General features: G+C 41.0%; 1 protein-coding gene across 2 annotated transcripts in view; it reads right to left on the bottom strand.

Annotated features, from left to right (window-relative positions):
* Positions 1-23,099, bottom strand: part of DNAJC11 (DnaJ heat shock protein family (Hsp40) member C11) — a 176,808-nt gene that overhangs the window by 87,215 nt on the left and 66,494 nt on the right. For both annotated transcript variants that reach the window (XM_069742229.1, XM_069742230.1), the window contains exons 3-4: positions 22,669-22,742; positions 1,345-1,446 (exon numbers count right to left, since the gene is read on the bottom strand). In XM_069742229.1, the coding sequence (XP_069598330.1) occupies positions 1,345-1,446; positions 22,669-22,742 (176 nt within the window). The remainder of the gene's footprint in view (positions 1-1,344; positions 1,447-22,668; positions 22,743-23,099) is intronic.

Here is a 23,099-nt window from a genome sequence, read left to right as displayed (position 1 = left end):
ACTAAACGATAAAGAATATTTAGCTGGGAGAAGCTATGAGCGCCGTCGTAAAATGTGATACCGGATGAAATAAATTAAAGAGACAGTAATAGTAAAAATGTGGCATGTGAAAACTTACATAGTGTTATTTATTAAAGCCCCTGCCAGCGAGGGAAGAAGCAGTATACCACTCTGGCTCTGATCCTGACACTTCCAGGGGGAGAATTCCAATACATTCCGGAATTGTGCTCCTCCATGAGTGCAGAGGGTGGCCGACAATTTTTATTTAACCCTTTTGTTTGAGATATTAATAATAATAAGTCTTATGTAATAGATGCATAAAATCTAAGTATATTCTAATTAGACCTTGGATCTTCCATGGACGCCATGAGTCTTATCTGGGACTCCTGGTACAGTGCTTTTGATTTTTTAAAATTGGTCTAAAGTTTGGTGAGGATTCATTTTACAATACATCGTTATCTTTCCTAATTAGAGGTGCAAGCTAACAAGACGTACTGAGAGTTATAATTGTGCACAGGATGGATAGTCATCCACAGGTGACAGAGCAGGGAGACGTAGGTCCCACCATACTCTATTTCTCGTAGACCCATATTGGCCTGGACTTGAAGGTGACCGACATAACAGAGACGTGATAATTAGCGATGAGCGAGAGTGCTCTGATAAGGTGTTATCAGAGTATGCTCATGAGCTAACAGTATTTTCGGCCTGTTCGAGTCACCGCGGCTGCATGTCTCGCGACTGTTCAATAACCGCAACACATGCAGGGATTGCGTGTTTGTTAGGCTATCCTTGCATGTGTTGTGGTTGTCAAACAGCAGCGAGACATGCAGCCGCGGGGACTCGAACATAGTATTCGAGCAGGCCGAAGATACTCTGTTAGCTCACGAGCATGCTCGGATAACACCTCATCAGAGCACGATCGCTCATCACTAGTAATAATGCATTTAAGCTACTCTGGGCTGGGGTCCGGTTTGGTCCCCCGTGGCAGCCAGTAATGGCAATCTTCATTCATTCTCTACACCAGCATCGATGACCCTTGAGGTCCCATCCAACTCTAACATTCTATGATTCTATTCTGTTCACCTCCGCCACTTATTAGGTCCTCGCAAAGTCCTGATATGGAGGGACACCCGGTCACTAGGCGTCAATGTCATGACGTCGCAGAGGCCTAGCACCCAGGATACCAGGAAGAGAGTTGCCATCATAGACATGAACACTTCTTTAGTTTAGTTGCCACCAAAGACCAAATTGGACGCTCTACTAGAGTAGTTTGATTTTTTTTTGCTCATCTCTCTACTGCATACTTTTTAGGTTTTGCTTAAAAAAAACATATTCAGAACTTACTTTGGGGTTTGTTCTTTGTTGAAGCCGCCTTTCGTCCCGTTCCCTTTGCAACCTCTCAAACTCCTCTCGGATCTCGGCTGCCGTCCTCTTCCTCTCCACCACCTTAACAATTGAGAAAAAAAAACAAACACATATAATAGATATAATAATAGTAATAATAATAATATAATAATAATACTTAGTACATAGAACTGAAGTATAATTGTAAGGCACGCTGTGGCGTTATTCTGGTAACTTCTAGCTTTGGGATGTACCACACACTCAAATTACAATCATTTGCTGCCCATAAAGCCCTGGACATTAATTCTACAAATTCAGGAAAATACAAAGCCAAAACACCCGCATAAATAATACATTACATTTCTGGACCCCATACAGATTAAAATCACATGACATGTCAGAAGTTTTATAAAACAATGCACTTTAAAATCTGGGCTCCTAAACTAAAAAACAAAACCACAACAAACAAAAAAAAAGAAGCTACAAAAAACATCAAAATTACCGTACTTATATGAAACATGAGGATGATAAAATAAATAATGATAAAAACTACTTTTGGAAATCTAGTTAACAAGCAGTGTCGGAGTGGTTTGGCATAGGCCCACCAATAACACGGACTCTTTGAGCCCTCTGTTAGGCCACATGCACAAATGACCTGATTGACTTTTGCTTCTGTGTAATATTAATTTGGCTACCTTGTTTACTAAACAATTAGATGATACCTTTATCTGCAAATTGTTAATCAAGTGCAACAGTCCTGCTCATCGGCACGGTCTCATAGGGGTCTACCGGAGGATTCCCTGTGGGCCGGTCCGAGTCTGAGCCCAAGACACTCCCGCATGAGGAACATAAGCTTAGCTAATGCTTGACCATTCAAGAAATTCTAAGAATTACCCGGATTAGAGCCAGCTTGTCAATCATAGCTGTTGTCACTCCGCTTCTGCGCAAAACTGCGGAAACATGTCAGATATTGATCCAAGTATCGGATCACACTTGGCAATGAAAGTCTATGGGTCCGTGAAAAAAACTGGACAGATGCCATCCATGTCCTGTCCATTATTCACTGACAGATGGATATGAGTAACTTTTTTTTTTCTTCTCATTTGTGAAGGAAAAAAAAAAAACTGATAAAATTCTGGCCAAACTCTTTTGACATTGATGAAAATCATTGATGAAACTTGGTCTGTTTTTCCGGGATGTCAAGAAAAATCTGACGTCTGAATGAGGCCTAACAGAGAAATAGAAAACTTCTTTTCAGTCTATAAAACAGGAACCATTGCGATAACAAATAAAGTTTTTAATCTCTTTCTTAAACGTCTTGGAGTTAAAACTTATTTTCTTTTTTTTTTATGCATTTTTTAAATATTTATTTTCTTTCTTTTTTTCAGTGCATTTTTAAAAAATTTTTTTTTTTTTTCAATGCATTTTTTTATTTTTTTATTTTTATTCAGTGCATTTTTTAAATATTTTCTCTTTTTCCAATGCATTTTTTAAATATTTTCTTTTTTCCAGTGCATTTTTTAAATATTTATTTTTTTTTCTTTTTCAATGCGTTTGTTACATTTTTTTCAATGCATTTTTTAAATATTTATTTTCTTTTTTTCAATGCATTTTTTGAATATTTTCTTTTTTAATGCATTTTTTAAATATTTAGTTTCTTTTTTGCCAATGCATTTTTTAATTATTTTCTTTTTTTTTTTCAATGCATTTTTAAAATATTTATTTTCTTCTCTTTTTTCTAAAAATGCATTTTTTTAAATATTTTTTGAATATTTTCTTTTTTAACCCCTTTACCCCCAAGGGTGGTTTGCACGTTATGGACCGGGCCAATTTTTACAATTCTGACCACTGTCCCTTTATGAGGTTATAACTCTGGAACGCTTCAACGGATCCCGGTGATTCTGACATTGTTTTCTCGTGACATATTGTACTTCATGATAGTGGTAAAATTTCTTTGATATTACTTGCGATTATTTGTGAAAAAAACGGAAATATGGCGAAAATTTTGAAAATTTTGCAATTTTCCAACTTTGAATTTTTATGCAATTAAATCACAGAGATATGTCACACAAAATACTTAATAAGTAACATTTCCCACATGTCTACTTTACATCAGCACAATTTTGGAACCAAAATTTTTTTTTGTTAGGGAGTTATAAGGGTTAAAAGTTGACCAGCAATTTCTCATTTTTACAACACCATTTTATTTTAGGGGCCACATCTCATTTGAAGTCATTTTGAGGGGTCTATATGATAGAAAATGCCCAAGTGTGACACCATTCTAAAAACTGCACCCCTCAGGGTGCTCAAAACCACATTCAAGAAGTTTATTAACCCTTCAGGTGTTTAATAGGAATTTTTGGAATGTTTAAATAAAAATGAACATTTAACTTTTTTACACAAAAAATTTACTTCAGCTCCAATTTGTTTTATTTTACCAAGGGTAACAGGAGAAAATGGACCCCAAAAGTTGTTGTCCAATTTGTCCTGAGTACGCTGATACCCCATATGTGGCAGTAAACCACTGTTTGGGCGCATGGGAGAGCTCGGAAGGGAAGGAGCGCCGTTTGACTTTTCAATGCAAAATTGACAGAAATTGAGATGGGACGCCATGTTGCGTTTGGAGAGCCACTGATGTGATATATGATAGAAAATACCCAAGTGTGACAACGTTCTAAAAACTGCACCCCTCAAGGTTCTCAAAACCACATTCAAGAAGTTTATTAACCCTTCAGGTGTTTCACAGGAATTTTTGGAATGTTTAAATAAAAATTAACATTTTACTTTTTTTCACAAAAAATTTACTTCAGCTCCAATTTGTTTTATTTTGCCAAGAGATACAGGAGAAAATGGACCCCAAACCTTGTTGTACAATTTGTCCTGAGTACGCTGATACCACATAAGTGGAGGTAAACCACTGTTTGGGCGCATGACAGAGCTTGGAAGCGAAGGAGCGCCATTTGACTTTTTAATGCAAAATTGACTGGAATTGAGATTGGACACCATGTTGCGTTTGGAGAGCCACTGATGTGCCTAAACATTGAAACCCCCCACAAGTGACACCATTTTGGAAAGTAGACCCCCTAAGGAACTTATCTAGAGGTGTGGTGAGCACTTTGACCCACCAAGTGCTTCACAGAAGTTTATAATGCAGAACCGTAAAAATAATAAATATTTTTTGTAAAAAAAATGATCTTTTCGCCCCCAATTTTTTATTTTCCCAATGGTAAGAGAAGAATTTGGAACCAAAAAGTTGTTGCACAATTTGTCCTGAGTACTCTGATACCCCATATGTGGGGGTAAACCACTGTTTGGGCGCATGGGAGACCTCGGAAGGGAAGGAGTGCCGTTTGACCTTTCAATGCAAAATTGACAGGAATTGAGATGGGACGCCATGTTGCGTTTGAAGAGCCACTGATGTGCCTAAACATTGAAACCCCCCACAAGTGACACCATTTTGGAAAGTAGACCCCCTAAGGAACTTATCTAGATGTGTTGTGAGCACTTTGACCCACCAAGAGCTTCACAGAAGTTTATAATGCAGAGCCGTAAAAATAAAACAAATTTTTTTTCCCACAAATATTATTTTTTAGCCCCCAGTTTTGTATTTTCCCGAGGGGAACAGGAGAAATTGGACCCCAAAATTTGTTGTGCAATTTGTCCTGAGTGCGCTGATACCCCATATGTGGGGGGGAACCACCGTTTGGGCGCATGGGAAGGCTCGGAAGGTAAGGAGCGCCATTTGAAATACAGACTTAGATGGAATGGTCTGCAGGCGTCACATTGCGTTTGCAGAGCCCCTAATGTACCTAAACAATAGAAACCCCCCACAAGTGACCCCATATTGGAAACTAGACCCCCCAAGGAACTTATCTAGATGTGTTGTGAGAACTTTGAGCCCCCAAGTGTTTCACTACAGTTTCTAACGCAGAGCCGTGAAAATTAAAAAAATATTTTTTTTCCCACAAAACTTATCTTTTAGCCCCCAGTTTTGTATTTTCCCAAGGGTAACAGGAGAACTTGGCCCCTAAAAGTTGTTGTCCTATTTGTCCTGAGTACGCTGATACCCCATATATTGGCGTAAACTCCTGTTTGGGCACACGGGAGAGCTCGGAAGGGAAGGAGCACTGTTTTACTTTTTCAACGCAGAATTGGCTGGAATTGAGATCGGACGCCATGTTGCGTTTGGAGAGCCCCTGATGTGTCTAAACAGTGGAAACCCCCCAATTATAACTGAAACCCTAATCCAAACACACCCCTAACTCTAATTCCAACGGTAACCCTAACCACACCTCTAACCCTGACACACCCCTAACCCTAATCCCAACCCTATTCCCAACCGCAAATGTAATCCAAACCCTAACCCTAACTTTAGCCCCAACCCTAACTGTAGCCTTAACCCTAACTGTAGCCTTAACCCTAACTGTAGCCTTAACCCTAACTGTAGCCTTAACCCTAACTGTAGCCTTAACCCTAACTGTAGCCTTAACCCTAACTGTATCCTTAACCCTAGCCCTAACCATAACCCTAGCCCTAACCATAGCCCTAGCCCTAGCCCTAACCCTAGCCCTAACCCTAGCCCTAACCCTAGCCCTAACCCTAGCCCTAACCCTAGCCCTAGCTCTAACCCTAACCCTAGCCCTAACCCTAATGGGAAAATGGAAATAAATACATTTTTTAATTTTTTTTTACTTTTCCCTAACTAAGGGGGTAATGAAGGGGGGTTTGATTTACTTTTATAGCAGGTTTTTTAGCGGATTTTTATGATTGGCAGCCGTCACTCACTGAAAGACGCTTTCTATTGCAAAAAATATTTTTTGCGTTACCACATTTTGAGAGCTATAATTTTTCCATATTTGAGTCCACAGAGTCATGTGAGGTCTTGTTTTTTGCGGGACGAGTTGACGTTTTTATTGGTAACACTTTCGGGCACGTGACATTTTTTGATCGCCTTTTATTCCGATTTTTGTGAGGCAGAATTACCAAAAACCAGCTATTCATGAATTTCTTTTGGGGGAGGCGTTTATACCGTTCCGCGTTTGGTAAAATTGATAAAGCCGTTTTATTCTTCGGGTCAGTACGATTACAGCGACACCTCATTTATATCATTTTTTTATGTTTTGGCGCTTTTATACGATAAAAACTATTTTATAGAAAAAATAATTATTTTTGCATCGCTTTATTCTGGGGACTATAACTTTTTTATTTTTTTGCTGATGTTGCTGTATGGCGGCTCATTTTTTGCGGGACAAGATGACGCTTTCAGCGGTACCCTGGTTATTTATATCTGTCATTTTGATCGCGTTATTCCACTTTTTGTTCGGCGGTATGATAATAAAGCGTTGTTTTTTGCCTCGTTTTTTTTTTTTTTTTCTTACGGTGTTTACTGAAGGGGTTAACTAGTGGGCCAGTTTTATAGGTCGGGTCGTTACGGACGCGGCGATACTAAATATGTGTACTTTTATTTATTTATTTTTTTTATTTAGATAAAGAAATGTATTTATGGGAATAATATTTTTTTTTTTTCATTATTTAGGATTTTTTTTTTTTTTTTTTTTTTTTTTTTACACACTTGTAAAAAAATTTTTTTTTACTTTTTTACTTTGTCCCAGGGGGGGACATCACAGATCAGTGATCTGACAGTTTGCACAGCACTCTGACAGATCACCGATCTGTCTGAGAGCAGTGCAGCGTTACCAAGTGCCTGCTCTGAGCAGGCACTTGGTAAGCCACCTCCCTCCCTGCAGGACCCGGATCCGCGGCCATATTGGATCCGGGACTTGATGCAGGGAGGGAGGTAGGAGACCCCCGGAGCAACGCGATCACATCGCGTTGCTGCGGGGGTCTCAGGGAAGCCCGCAGGGAGCCCCCTCCCTGCGCGATGCTTCCCTGCACCGCCGGCACATCGTGATCATGTTTGATCGCGGTGTGCCGGGGGTTAATGTGTCGGGGGCGGTCCGTGACCGCTCCTGGCACATAGTGCCGGATGTCAGCTGCGATAAGCAGCTGACACCCGGCCGCGATCGGCCGCGCTCCCCCCGTGAGCGCGGCCGATCGGCTATGACGTACTATTCCGTCCTTGGGAAGTAAAGCCCACCCCACATGGACGGAATAGTACGTCTAATGGCAGAAAGGGGTTAATGCATTTTTTAATTATTTATTTATTTATTTTTTTCAATGCATTTTTTATTTTTTTTAAGTGCATTTTTTAAATATTTTCTCTTTTTCCAATGCATTTTTTAAATATTTTCTTTTTTCTAGTGCATTTTTTAAATATTTCTTTTCTTTTCTTTTTCAATGCATTTGTTACATTTTTTTCAATGCATTTTTTAAATATTTTTCTTTTTTTCAATGCATTTTTTGAATATTTTCTTTTTTAATGCATTTTTTAAATATTTCGTTTCTTTTTTGTCAATGCATTTTTTAATTATTTACTTTCTTTTTTTTCAATTCATTTTTAAAATATTTCTTTTTTTCAATGCATTTTTTGAATATTTTCTTTTTTTATGCATTTTTTAAATATTGAGTTTCTTTTTTGTCAATGCATTTTTTAATTATTTATTTTCTTTCTATTTTTTAATGCATTTTTTAACATTTATTTTTCAATGCATTTTTAAAATATTTTCTTTTATTTATTTTTTTGCTTTCAAAATATTTTATTAAATTTTAACTTTAACAGGTAAAGGTAAGTGGGGGAGGGGAGGAGGGGAAAATGGGGTGGAGTGAAGGTAGGAAAGAAACACCCCCTGACAAAGGGGGGGGGGAAATAGGCAATCATACAGTGGAGTAAAGTAAACACGGCAAAATAACAAGCATTGCATACACATATGTTAAGCCATAGATGTTTGAGGTATCGTTAAGTAAGTATCTAATACTGTGGTGATTAACTAGTAGATAGTAGAACATGAAAGCCTATTGTAAATTTTGCTTTTTGTATGGTGTGTAGTAGCTTATATCAGGGGACATCAAAGATGATCCTGTGGCTATGTGGGCGGAAAAAATATTTGGCTCAGGATTAAGGCTAATCATTGGGACTAATACACCTATTGGATATAATGGTGTGGTGTAAGTAGGAGAAGATGTATATAGTGTAAAACTACATTTTATTCAGGACCATTGTATGCTTTACGGGATTCAAGGACACGTTGGCTGGACATACTCGGAGGGTTGAGGCCGTAGTGCTGAAGAAAGGACAGGCCTTCCACAGGGTTTGTAACATGGACGCTACCCGACAAAAGTTTTATTGTAAGAGTGGAGGAGGGGGACCACGAATATGTAAAATGTGCCCTCCGTAGCTCTTGTGTAATGTGTGCAAAGTCTTTGCGTTTTTTCAGGGTGGCTCTAGATAAGTCTCTAAAAAAAGATAGTTGACCATATGAGGAGAGCTGGAAGTTCTTGTCAGAGGGGAGATCGAATAGTTTACTCCTGATCCAAGCTGGGAAGAAGGAGACGATGATGTCCCTTGGTACGCCCTGTGGGAGAAACGCTGGTCTTTTGATTCGAAAGGCTTTTTCAATAATGTTCGGTTCACTGGCCTCAGGGATGAATTTGTGGATCATTTTAAGAATATAGTTCTTCAGATGTGGCGGTTTAATAGATTCAGGAACTCCTCTTATTTTTACGTTATTTCTCCTTCTGTGGTCACGCTGGACAGAACGGCTCCTGTGCGCACAGCTCAAAAAAGAGGGGTGGAGGCCTCCCCAGTCTTGTGGACACAAGAAAACAATTATATGAAACCAGAACACATGAGCTGCGCGCACAGTGAACAAGCCCGTAGAGCCGTTCTGTCCAGCGTGTCCACATGGACATTCCTTTTCTGAATCCTGCTCATACAGGTATTGTACATATGACCAGGTTTTAAATACATCAGATAGGGATTACATAAATTAGTTAGGACTGCTCTGATATGGGTATACCTTGACGTTTGGTAGAGCGGCTTAATATACATTTTTTGCAAAAAACGTATCAACCAAATACCCTGTTTTTTCCATCTTTTTACTAGCACTTGCTGTCCACTGTGATTTTCTTGCAACAGTGTGTCTTTGGTTTTACTGTGCTTTTTTGTGTTTTCATTACTTTTTAGGGTGTCTAAGTCTTTTTGAAGAGTAGCCATTTTGGTTTCCAGTATAGAAGGGGTCCTCAAGCTGGCCGAGTGTGTAAGATCTAGGCTCCTGGATGGAAGATCCTTTCTCTGGTGTCGGATGAACATTCGGAGGGTGGATATGTGTCGTATATGAGCGATGAGCAATCACTTTGGGAGGACCCAGAGGAAGGAGCCGATGAGGAGGAGCCAATGCTCTCTGCTATAGAGGACAGTGCGTCTCTTATGTAGGATTCAGACGCTGTCTCCATTCCATCTGATTCTGTGTTGGGTGATTTGAAAGAGAAAAGTTGTTTGATGTCAATACGGTGTTCCTCCAAACTATCCCTTATCACTTCACGGAGTTGTTCCAGTACATGATCAAAGTCCCTTCTAGAAGGAGGCCCTTTAGTTGTCGTTGTCTCCGCTGAGCCAATTAATGGACATGGTGTGTTTAGTGTGGGGTCTTTCCTCTCTTGGTCTAAGTGGGGTCTGGTCTGCGGAGTGAATGAAGGGGCATCGTATCTTAGTGCTGCTTGATTTTTAGTGCTGTTAGAAGCTGGGCAGCTGCGGTCAGTGGGCGGAGTTGGGGGTGGGGTCTCATCCTGTCTCTCTCTTCCCCGTTCGAGTGATCTCCCCTGTGCCCCTCTGCACCCTTTCTCAGTCCCCGCCGGCAAATGTGTGATTAAGGAATCTGTGCCGCCGAGTGCTGCGGACCGGGCTGATGTGCTTCTTGCAGCCGAGACCCTGTCCTTGGTTCCCGGTGTGATTTCGCGGCAGGCCGTGGGCGGAGTGATGGGCGGAGCCTCGGCGATCCCTCTGAGTTTCGGTCCCGCCTGTACAGATGGAGCCGCGGCTCTGTGTCCCTTCCCGGCGGCTGCTCCAGACTGAGTGGTTGCGGCCAGGGGTTTCGGGGACTTCAGGGCAGCGATCGCAGGTGGAGGGACCTTTGCCGTCTTGGAGCTCCGTGCCTCTGGAACTGGGTCGCCGCGCGAGGTAGGCGGGGTTATGGGCGGGGCCGCGGCGTCACTCTTACCTCTCGTCCCCGCCGGTGCATGCAGTGTCGCGGCTCCCGGTAAGTTCCCCGATGCTGTGCCTGCCCGGGAAAGCTGGGTACTTGGTCCTGAGTGTCTCCGGGCGGGAGTCGACCCTGTTGTATCTCTCCCCAGCGTTTTCGCTGCAGCGCTGCTATGTTTTCTGTCTTCGGCCGCTGTTTTGGTATGCATTGTAGGCGGAGTCGTGGGCGGGGTTAAGGCTTCTCCTCCGTACCTCGGCTCCGACGGCTTAGGAAAGGCCGCGGCTTCAGGCCTATGAACGGAGGTAGCTCCGGCTCCGGTCCGAGCAGCGGCAGCCACATAAGCCGCAGATTTCAGTGCGGGTGCTACGGCGGGCTTCTCCGGTGGTCCTCCATTGTCTGAGTCCGGGCTGAAGCCTGAGGGCTTAGTTGGATGAGGTTTTCTGGGCCTCTGAGTATGCGGGCCTGCAGCAAGGCCGCGGCTGGAGCTTAGGTGTCCTTTTGCTGTGTATACCATTATTAAAGTAGCTCTGCAAGCGTTCTGTCCTGTTCCTGGTAGCTTTAGACAGGTTTAGGTGGTGTTACGTCCCCAAGAAGTAGGCTATTAGTAGCTAATTATACGGGATTTAGCAGGAGCTACCCAGACACAGGTCTGCTCCCTAGCCCGTGCAAGCCACGCCCCAGGAATTTTTATTTATTTTTTTAACCACATTATGACCCGTTAGCAAACCCAAATAAAAGTCTAAAAAGCCACAACATTTTTTTTAAGCTCTGTATCATCCACACAGGCGAGCCAAAGCCCAGATGAATGCCCCGTAGACCTGACAATGCAAAGATGGCTCTCGGGGTAGACTCGCCAACCTTTCACAGATGAAGCTACTTAGAAAAGCGATGACCTCTCCGCTCCAGGGTCCACCTGAAACTTTTTTTTGCAAAGGACGAAATAATAAAAGACAATAGTGCAGGTAATTAATGCAAAAAAAAGAAAAAAATCCTGAGCCGAGAGCCTTTTGTCTAAATCTCCTTATCTTTAGGAGACACTAATGAGTGTGATAGAAAAATGCCTGCAATAGACACTACAAATCTCAAACTGTACATTAAGCAGATTATATCTAACCGATATAGCAAACGGTTCGTACTTGGCCCATTTCCCTCATCTTTTCCTGCCAAATCCAGCGACAGAAAGAGGATCCTATTTTTAGAAGGACAATTTCTGAAAATCAGCGGCGCTCAGATTTATCACTCGGCTGGTATTTCATTTCCAATGTTATCTCTCCAAGACCAATAAAATAAAGGCCTAGTTCAGAGTCAAATTATAGATAATCCGCTAACTTATTCAGTTAGCTTAAATCAATTTTATAGACTCCAGGTTTACTAATGCTGGGACACAATTTATTACATATAGGAGCGGAAAACAGATATGACGGATTCGCGCATTTATTACCATTCGTTTAACACCTGGTAAAATGGGTTTTATCTCCTTTTTAAAAGACATCTAATTACCCTTATTATGAGGTTTAGTTAGGCTTAAGTACCATTGATTCATATATCTACTGGCCAGGTTTAGATGCATTTTATTTTTTATACCTGAAACAGCGCCCCACCAGTTCATAGGCTGTGTCTGGTACTGCAGGCTAAATTATTGGAGAATAACTGCAGTACCGAACACAGTCCATAGACAGGGGTGGCATAAAAGAAAGAGTAGACGCTTTTTTTTTTTTTTTTTAAATTTTATGCTATACGCATACGTAATTTTTCGAGAAGTTTTTGGAGCAGAAACTTTTTAAATCTCAAAACTTTTTTTTTTTTTAGAGTTTCCGCTAAGTTTCTGTGTCAAAAACTCAGCAAAAAAAAAAGCTCTGAGTGCAAACAGTTTTTGGGGCTAAAAGAAGACACAGGTTAATTCTTCCGACAGTTTTGCCACCATTTTAGCTTAAAAAAAAAAAAAAAAAATTCGGCCAATTTCCTCATTATTCCTTCGGGGGGATAAAAACGCTACTGGCCAAAACAGTTAGAAAAACGCTCAGGAAATGTCCAAAAAGATAACACAAAAGACCAGTCAGGGAAAAAGAAAATGCCAGAGTTTCCTGAGGAATCTTCTGGTTGAAAAACTTGGCGGGTAAGCTGGAGTTTTAAAGACATCTTAATAAGCACATACCCTTACACTAGACAAGACTGGAATCACAAATATAAAAAAGGGACTGATATTTTTCAATTTTATGGGGTATATATATTAATATATATTTTTTGTCAATACACCAGTGATTGGCAGCTTTCTGTGTACACTGTGTAGTGACAGGGCGCTGTCAATCAGTGCTGGGGGCGTGGCTGGACTAGGAAGCACGAGATACCTAGTCCTGCAGTGATAATCTCCTGCTGATAAAACACGGTTTGTATTGAAACAGCAACACACAACTTAGTAAATGGCACATCACTGGAATCAGGTTCTCTGCCCCTACGTCATGCTGATCTCAGAGTAAAGGGATCATGCAAAAGAGGGGAACAAAAAAAATGTAGTGCTAAAATCACAAAATAAATGATGCTAAGCTTCTTATTTCATCCAACGTTCAAACGCAGAAGCTCCCGATCATACAACTGTATTGCAGATGTATATTCTTAAGCATTTTATTACGTCCCTGTCTGAGCTATCCGTATTATAGACATATATGATCCTGTTATTTCAGGTCATGAGACTTTTGGTTGGGATGGGAATTGTGACCATAAAACGGACCAACACAAACTGGAAAATACAAACAATATGGTGAATGAAACCTTCCTTAAAGGGGTTGTTCGGTCTAAATTGATAAAGTCTGCAGGCACTCTTTGACTGCAGACGTCTGAATCCTCCTACTTTTTGGCACAAGGTTAGAGGATTTTTTAGAAGCTGGGAAATTTGCATCACCTGGCCTTTCCTAATGAAGATAGTGAACAAGCCAGAACCCAAAGGGTATGTGTCCACGATCAGGATGGCCGGCGGTATCGTCGGAGCGGCTTTGCCGCTCTGCGGTAAGCCCCGCCCCCTTCTGGGACGCGATGATGCCGGATGTGTTCATAGCACACATCCGGCATCATTGCACCCATCCCATAGGGCCCTGTGCTATATCTTGCGGCGACGCAGCGTCGCCGCAAGATATACGGACATGCTGCGATCTGAAAAGACGCGCAGCATGTCCGGAGTCGCAGGGCCGCCGCGTGCGTGTTACCACGCATAGTGGAGACGGGATTTCATTCAATCCCCTCCACTGTGCTGTAACATCTGGACGCTGCGTTTTTGACGCTGCGGAAAAACGCAGCGTCAAAAACGCAGCGTTTCCTGAACGTGGAAAGATACCCTAACAGGCTCACTAAGGTCTGAAACCTTGGTCAAAGTTATCAGACTACACAAATATTCACGGGTGCCCAAACTTTTGCATCGGCCCATTTTCCTTCTTGTAATTTTTAAAATGTAAAAGATGAAAATATAAATATTTTTTAATCTAAAATACAAAGTAAATTTGTAGGCTTTTAACTTTAGGCCTTTTAGAGATCATTCCATCTTCAACTTGCTGAACTGTTCATAATGACAGTAATTTTGACCAGGGGGCGCCCAAACTTTTACATGCCACTGTAAATCCAGCATATCCTAAAATCTCAAAAAGGGAAAATCAAACCAATCACTTCCCTTATGTGTATATATGCATGTGTGTATATATGTTTCATGTGTGTGTATATATATATATATATATATATATATATATATATATATATATATACATACATACATATATATATATATATATATATATACATACATACACCGTATATACAAACTATATATGTATATATATGTATATATATATATATATATATATATATATATATATATATATATATATATATATAAAAAAATTATCTCTCTCTCTCTCTATATATATATATATCTCTATTATACACACACACACACACACATTTCCTTTGTCATCATATGACACATATATGTTATAAAATATATATTATAAAAGTATGGTCACTGAAAATCTTCAAAAAGGGGTCCACGTCCTCCACTGATCCGTACCTGCAAGATAAGGGCATCCGTATGGATGTGATGGAAATATGGTGCGATTTGTATGATGAGCAGTTGCAGGAATATCCCTCCAGTCTGCTCCTTACATCCCCCCCCCCCCCCCCCCTCCACCACTGCCCGATTATGATTTTTTTTTACTGTGGCAGCGATGCCACTTTCATGGGGTGAGCAGGGTCGTGGAGCTGCTCGGTGCCAGTGCGGAGCGGACATCTAGACAGCACTCTTCTAATTACAGAATATAAAAGGTCTTCATCATCGTTGTTATTGCAGTCAATTAAGAGGCTTAGAATCAGAGCGGACGCGGGACGTGTAATGAAATGTAAGGGTTTAATACAATGCTCTTTTGTAATATGGTTAATTTCAGATAAGGAATAATAATAAAAATCTCTCTGCAAGTAACATAAAATCTGTAAAAAATGTCTCTGACCACAGGATTTAGCTCAGGCGCATCAACATTTTCCAAGAGAAGAGAGTCAGACCTGAAGTGCTGCGTCCTCTCGAGATGTCCTGCGCCAGACCACCAGACAACCTTCCAATGATCAGCCATTGTGACCAATATTGCAGAGTACATGTAGCCCCATGAAGCCTTAACTAATAGAAGCCCTGACCACTGTTTGTACCCGGAATATCATACAATAATACATTTGGAGCATGTTTTCTTTAAAAAAAAAAAAAAAAATTTATATATATATCACTGTGCTGCTGTCTGGTTAGTCATTTTGGAACTTATAGAGAAGTTCTACGTTGTTGCATGTGCTTAAAAAAAATGGATTTTTTTTTTCATATCACGATCTTTATTTTTTTTAAAAATTAAAATTAGTAATCTTGCAATTTTCACACTAGCCACTGGAGTTCTTTTTTCAGACAAATATTTCCTGTCCTTTCAGAAACGGTTTACCAGAGTTTTCTTATCAGCAGAGGCAGGATTACAGTGTGAGCCATCGCCTCTATATACAGTTGACAATCACAGTAGGTGATATCACAGCTTAACAATGAACTTCGCACACGCTCATTAGATGCTTCAATACAAAATACAGGATCTGAATCTGATCACTGCTGCTAATGTACGTGTGCATTGACTGAAACAAAAGAAAGTTACCGTAGAGTCTAAAAAATAACCCCAGTGGCCGGTGTAAAAACTGCAACATTTATATTTTTCATTTTTAACACAGACAGAGATAGGAGAAACAAAACATTTAACACAAAAACCTGATTTAACAACACATGGCAATTTACGGTTTAAAGAGCTGTAAAATGTTCGAATATTTAAGTAATATTTGCGTCCTTTTTCTGTGATATGGGGGCTTTCTTTTTAGGTCATTGTAAAATTCTCTTTTTTTTGCTGATGTAGGGATTGGTTGGTTGGAAAATAAGGGAAATTTTATTATTCCCATTTTATTATTTCTTTGACACTTGAGTGTTTACTGACGGAATGTGAAGTGGAGGCAAAGCTGTGAAAAAATACTATTTTGTTTGTTCTTAGTGTCTTCCTAGATTTTTTTTTATAGCACAATGAATGTTTTTAATACCATGGAATAAAACTTTCAAACTCATCATGAGTGCTGTGGTTCACAAACATACTGTCTGTGAATCACGTATAGCTATTACTATTTCCTTGTAAATGATGTAAGCACAGATAGTGCTACTTTTTTATTTTGTCTTCCCCCTGGAAATGACGGAAATACCAAAATCCTGTCTTCCCATCAATGTAAATGATGATTTACGTACAGATTGTGAATGCTGGAGTTCACATATACTGCCTGTAGATCATATATAGCTAGTACTATCTCCTAGTTAATGATGTCGGCACAGATAGTACTGTCTCCTGAACCATTCCGGTCAACAATCTGTAGCAATAAAGTAAAAAAAATATAGCTGCAACTTTCAACTTTTTTTTACTCAGCAGTTATCTATAGGGTGTAACGTCTCTCCTTGTGAAGATTGACATGCCAGTGGAAGGAGACTTATAGGCCATGTAATGCTCCTATAATAAATTAAATATGCAGATTGCCCCTTCAGAGTTGGAATAAGACACGGAGTCTAGTGCTACCTATTGGAAGGAGCAAACCTAAAAGTTTCTATATTTAATTGCCTATAAGTCTCCTTACACAGCATATCACTCTCCACTCTTTTAAAGATACAGTGATTATTTTTTATTGCAAATCTTAACAGTTAATGGCAGTGGTGACTTGAATTAACTTCTATTCGACTTTCCTTATTACATGGGCTGGATTTAGGCTCACACTGAGTGATCCCGCCAGAAGGTGGGCAAGGGCTGAGCGGTAACAGGCCAAGATTTGTTGTACAGAATCGAAAGAGTTTAACCTTTACAAGGGAGAATTAATAACTCTAAATTACGTTATCCGTGACAGTTTTGGTGATATACTGGAGAGAAGAAGGGGGGAAAAAAAATGAGAAAAAGATGGTGGTACTTTTCAATTCAAGGCATCAAACTGTAACATGATTTACAAATTTAGGAGACGTCCTGAAGGGCTCACCGCAAGGTGAAAATGTCTGGCAGCCGTAGTTCTCATCAAAACTTACAGAGACGTATTGAAGTGTGTCTGTAGAGAAAACCAGACTCTTAAGATGAAGTAAACACTTGTTCTACGTTTTGCCTGCACTTCTGGATTTCCCCGGCCGCCGCTGCTGCGTAATCTATATTTGCACAGGCTGATAATACAGACAATGCATAAAATATGGATAGTTCAAGAATATGTAATGTAGCAGGGCCTGAAAACAACCAGAGGCCTTCTAAAAGAACCCGACGTGACCTCCACGTCTTATTTCCTATGATTTGGACCTTCTGTACAGGGTGGTCTTAAAAAAAAAAAAATAGCTGCCTAAAAAAACCCTAAAAGGTTTTCATCAGCATGGTGTGGGTTCTCAGTCCTCCAATCTGAAAGGTTTTCATCAGCGTGGTGTGGGTTCTCAGCCCTCCAATGTTTTCTAGAACAAGGACATTAGACAAAGGATAGCGGGCTTTTGTAATTATTGACGTAACTTCAAACAGTTGAAGACTTTTTCATTGTAAGACAAAAATAAATAACACTCGCTATCAAGAAAATAACCCATTTATACCGCACTTTAGTCCTTCGGCTCACATTTAAGTAGTGGAAACTGAAGGAGAAATAATCTGCATGCCAACATTTGCACAAAAAATATGCAACTTTTCTCATAAAGGAAAAATCTACAAAGTAACAAAAGTAAGTGGGCATTGTTTCCAAAACATGTAGATTTCATCTTTAACACGAAATTCCTAAAAATGGCGCAAAATCTCTGCTTGCTCATTGCAGCGAACAGTCCGCAGTGCACCCAAAAAACTGGTGCTAATTACTCCAATTTACTAATCTACTTCAATTACCCAAAATGTCCCAATCTGAGGAGAGGAAATCTGATCCAGTCCTAGCCAGCCCCCTTCTCTGTTGAGCTGATGAGAGCACTGCAAACCCGGCTTTTGCTTGACATAAGACAGTAAGTGGAGCTGCCCCGGACTGGCAGATTTCTTCAGAAAGGTGCACCTTCAATAATAGAAGTTTATAAGTAAACTTATTATTTTAAGCACACTCAAGGATCTTTTATAACTGTGCTTTAAGGGTTAAGTATTTGGTGCAGAAGTTTATGCATTTCTTGGCAGGAAAAACAGGTGCGTTTTTTGCAGCGTTTCTTGCTGCAGATTTTTCCCCATTCATTAGTATGGGTGAAATCTGTAGCAAAAACGCTTCTCACTCATTTTGCTGGCATCAGGAAACCCTTCAGGTTTTGTGACAAATTTGCGCAAACGTGTCAAATCTGCAATGTGTGCACAAAAAGATAAAATCCTGGCTACCAGCCGCCACCACTAGAGGGAGCACCTAAACTTGAGACATGGGAATGCAGGGAGTTCCACCAGCGGCAACAGTAGCAGCCATGTTTCTGATAACATCAAGGTCTATAAAAGAAATTTGGATCGGTTTATCAGAAAAGAAAAAAACCTCAAGCCAATATAAAAGGTGTATAAAGAAAATAATCTGCCCATATTTTGGACATTATGATAAAAATGTGAGCCTCGTTTCATACACTGGTCAAATAGAATTTCTTTTTACTGTTCATTTGTTTCCAAAATGTGGCAACTTTCTAAATAGTCTTCATTAAAAATGTTCCAACTCTTGGCCGCTTAAGAGTGTCAGTAAGCCCGTTATCTAGCCAAGCGCTCTTCAAAAACGATATACATCTGTGCACAGATCTGTGTGAAGAGGAGGTAACCCATTTACAGACTATAACAGGGCAAAGAAAACGGGCTGTAGAAAAGGAGGAAAGAATATGAAGAGGAAGTCGGCTCAGGGTAGAAGCTGAGCCAACAGCAGAACACTGGATACACACAAATCTCATATCCAGCCTATATTACTGGGAGGGTCACTCCCATAGGAGAAAAATCGGAAACTTGGATCAAGCTGCAAAGTGCGTATAAGAGGTTCCGAAAATTAATGAAGGAGTGAAGACTGCAGACTGAAACAATACAATGTTATTAATTAAAGGTAACCTCTAACATATGGAAAAAAAATACCATGTCAAACGCGTCTATAGTCTTTAGATAAAATCTACTTCTGCAGGCAAAAGACATATATAAATTGCCCTAAAAATGTCATTGTCACATGCACACTGGGAAACTGCTAGTAGCGCAATTCCCTAATGTACGTGGTAGTTGCAAACTGCAGCTTTCCTTTGGAGGATGCATGCCTTTTCATTCATCCTCTTTCGTCTGCCTTCCCTCTGCTACCTTGTACGCTTCTTTGATCAGCCGTCTATGTGCGGAAACGTCGCCATGTATTTACATCCTAACTAACTTTATAACCCCTGCAGAACTCTAACTTTCCCCTTTGAAAGCCAGAATGAAAACTTCATATCATTAAAACAATCCTAACAAGATGGTGCTTTATAAGAGAATAATGAGTCTCCAGGCAGGACTCTTTGTACTCGTCGACTCGCCGGAGCGGTGATTACGGAGCTTAATACACATTATTAAGCGCCGGCATTACACAACGACTTTAGAACGACGACGCCGCTACCTGTTGGGCGCTATGTGAATGGGAGTCTTTGGGGAGGCAACAAAAACAGTATCTGAAGGGTTTTTTGAAAAGAATTTAACAAAACAGCTCTACTATTCATAATGATGTAGTAATTAGCGCAGTCTGTAAACTATAACAATCCGCGACAACAGACGCTTTCTGTCAACTATAAAGTGGCAGCAATTTTACGTGGAACCAAGAATAGGTTTTATAAGTGGTTTGTAATGTGGTGGATGGATGGGATATGTGTTATGATAAGGTAATTCAGTACCACAATGGACATAGAAGTCAGAGCACATACAGTGACCTGACAATAACCCAAAAACATAGAACGAGCTCTGAGACGTGGGAACTCTGCTGACCGCAATCCCCAATCCTCTCCAACCACACTAGAGGCAGCCGTGGATTGCGCCTAACGCTCCCTATGCAACTCGGCACAGCCTGAGAAACTAGCTAGCCTGAAGATAGAAAATAAGCCTACCTTGCCTCAGAGAAATACCCCAAAGGAAAAGGCAGCCCCCACATATAATGACTGTGAGTTAAGATGAAAAGACAAACGTAGAGATGAAATAGATTTAGCAAAGTGAGGCCCGACTTTCTGAACAGAGCGAGGATAGGAAAGGTAACTTTGCGGTCAACACAAAACCCTACAAAAAACCACGCAAAGGGGGCAAATAGGCCCACCGTACCGAACTAACGGCACGGAGGTACACCCTCTGCGTCCCAGAGCTTCCAGCAAGCAAGAAAAAAACAAACAAGCAAGCTGGACAGAAAAAACAGCAAACAAAATAGCAAAAGCAGAACTTAGCTATGCAGAGCAGCAGGCCACAGGAACGATCCAGGAGGAAACAGGTCCAATACTAGAACATTGACTGGAGGCCAGGATCAAAGCACTAGGTGGAGTTAAATAGAGCAGCACCTAACGACTTCACCACATCACCTGAGGAAGGAAACTCAGAAGCCGCAGTACCACTCTCCTCCACCAACGGAAGCTCACAGAGAGAATCAGCCGAAGTACCACTTGTGACCACAGGAGGGAGCTCTGCCACAGAATTCACAACAGATATGACTATGCCAGGCTTTCTTGTAGACCATAGTAAGCTTTCCATCATCAGTGTCAGCCTGGTGTACTCTACACCCACCCGAGGACATGATCTGGAGTGCCACCCTCCATTATTACAGGGCACGTCACGTACACTTACAGTTACATCATAATCTTTGCTGTTTGGATCACACACCGGACAGATCATCAATGAGATCTAATAGGTTATTTGTGGTATCCATGGAAAAATATTTCCCAAAGCCAAGGTGCTGGCAACCCTTCAATCTACTAGTATCACATGGAGAAATTGATGGAAGATAATAGGGTTTGAGGTGCTAGATCTACAACACTCTCAGTGCCATATGTGACTCCCTTCATTGTTGTCTACACGAGCTATGGAAACAATCGTAACCCTCAGACTTCCACCTCTTATTGTAGTCTACCTCCTACAACAGGCAGGTGGAGGTCCCCCGATAGAGGTGGGTCCCACTTAACACATTTATAGCATACCCTGTAGGATTTTTAAGCTGGGAGCAGCCCTTCATACCTTAAGGGCTCATGTAGAAGTTGATATAACTCAGTCCAATCACGGATTGCAATACATGGATGGTCTGTGGGTCTCCTGTCCCAAACGCAACTGCCTCACTTGGTCCAATCACGGTTTGCAATACATGGACTGTCCATGGGTCTCGTGTCCCAAACGCAACAGCCTCACTTGGTCCAATCACGGTTTGCAATACATGGACTGTTCATGGGTCTCGTGTCCCAAACGCAACAGCCTCACTTGGTCCAATCATGGATGGTCCGTGGGTCTCCTGTCCCAAATGCAACAGCCTCACTTGCTCGAAGCCCGGACAGCAATACATGGACTGTTCATGGGTCTCCTGTCCCAAACGCAACAGCCTCACTTGGTCCAATCATGGATGGTCCGTGGGTCTCCTGTCCCAAATGCAACAGCCTCACTTGCTCGAAGCCCGGACAGCAATACATGGACTGTTCATGGGTCTCCTGTCCCAAACGCAACAGCCTCACTTGGTCCAATCATGGATGGTCCGTGGGTTTCCTGTCCCAAACGCAACAGCCTCACTTGCTCGAAGCCCGGACAGCAATACATGGACTGTTCATGGGTCTCCTGTCCCAAACGCAACACCCTCACTTGGTTGAAGAACAAACTGCAATACATGGACTGTTCGTGGGTCTCCAGTCCCAAACGCAACAGCCTCACTTGGTCTAAGCACGAACCGCAATACATGGACTGTTCGTGGGTCTCCTGTCCCAAATGCAAAAGCCTCACTTGGTCCAATCATGGCTTGCAATACATGGATGGTCTGTGAGTCTCCTGTCCCAAACACAACAGCCTCACTTGGTCGAAGTACGGACCGCAATACATGGACTGTTCGTGGGTCTCCCGACACGAACCTGACCGCCTCATAGGAATGTATAAGGCTGTCGAGTTACAGTTGGGAGAACCGCGGGCAGTCCATGTATTGCGGTCCATGCTAGATACCAAGGTTCACGAACACCTGCATGATCCTCAATTCAGAATACACATCCTGCATATAGGATTATGTTGCGGCTACGGTGATTCAATGCCTTTACACCAATTACCCTAAAGTTTATTGGTGGAAAGACATGGTGGATTTGTTAGTTTTCCCTTTTTCATGCAATTTTTTGGGGGTTATTCGGGAAAGATTCCTGCTACAGTTTGGTAATAGCTCTTTTTATTGTGTTTTTGATGCATTTTCCTTTTTACTTTGGCTATGAAGCGGCATTTTCTTCAAGCGTTTTTTAATGCATAAAAGCTTTAATTCTGCTTGGAAAAACGTAGCCGTAAAAAAACATTGGTTGCGGAGACAAGGAGTTAAACATACAATGGTCATGAGTTTTCAAGAAATCCCATCCACTTCACTGGAACGGTTTAACTGCAGCGATTTTTTTGCAACAAAAAACTACAACAAAAAACACATTTACTCTGAACAATGAGCATAACCTAAATCTTACCCAGATTATGGTAATCCTAAAAATCACAAAGCAACATTTAAAATAATATAAAAAAATATATATAATAAATCTTACCTCCCATCCTTCCATCTCCAGGCCCTTCTTCCCATACACATCATAGATGGCTCTTGACTGAGGATCACTAAGCACTGCAATAAAAAAAAAACATAAAATTTACTAAGTGAGAACAGGGAACAATTATATTAGGCTGGTTTCACATTTGCGTTTAAAAACGCAGCGTTTTAAACGCAAACGCATTTGGTGAAAAAACGCGTTTAAACGCTGCGTTTTTAAGACGCGAGCGTTTTTGTATGTTTTAATACAAACACGGCGTTTTGACGCGTTTACATGTGTTTTTTTCCTGCGTTTGCGTTTTTGAAACGCATGATGAGAAGTGTGTGACAGCTGCCAATCATCAAAATCAATAAGAAAACCCACTATAAACAGAAATAGTTAGGGTTAGGATCCAAAGTAACCCTAAGGGATCCTAACCCTAACACAAACCC

This window comes from Ranitomeya imitator, chromosome 10, assembly GCF_032444005.1.
Source record: "Ranitomeya imitator isolate aRanImi1 chromosome 10, aRanImi1.pri, whole genome shotgun sequence".
Lineage (NCBI taxonomy): Eukaryota > Metazoa > Chordata > Amphibia > Anura > Dendrobatidae > Ranitomeya > Ranitomeya imitator.
Note: the sequence above shows the minus strand (reverse complement) of the source record. Positions and strands in the feature narration are given on the sequence as shown.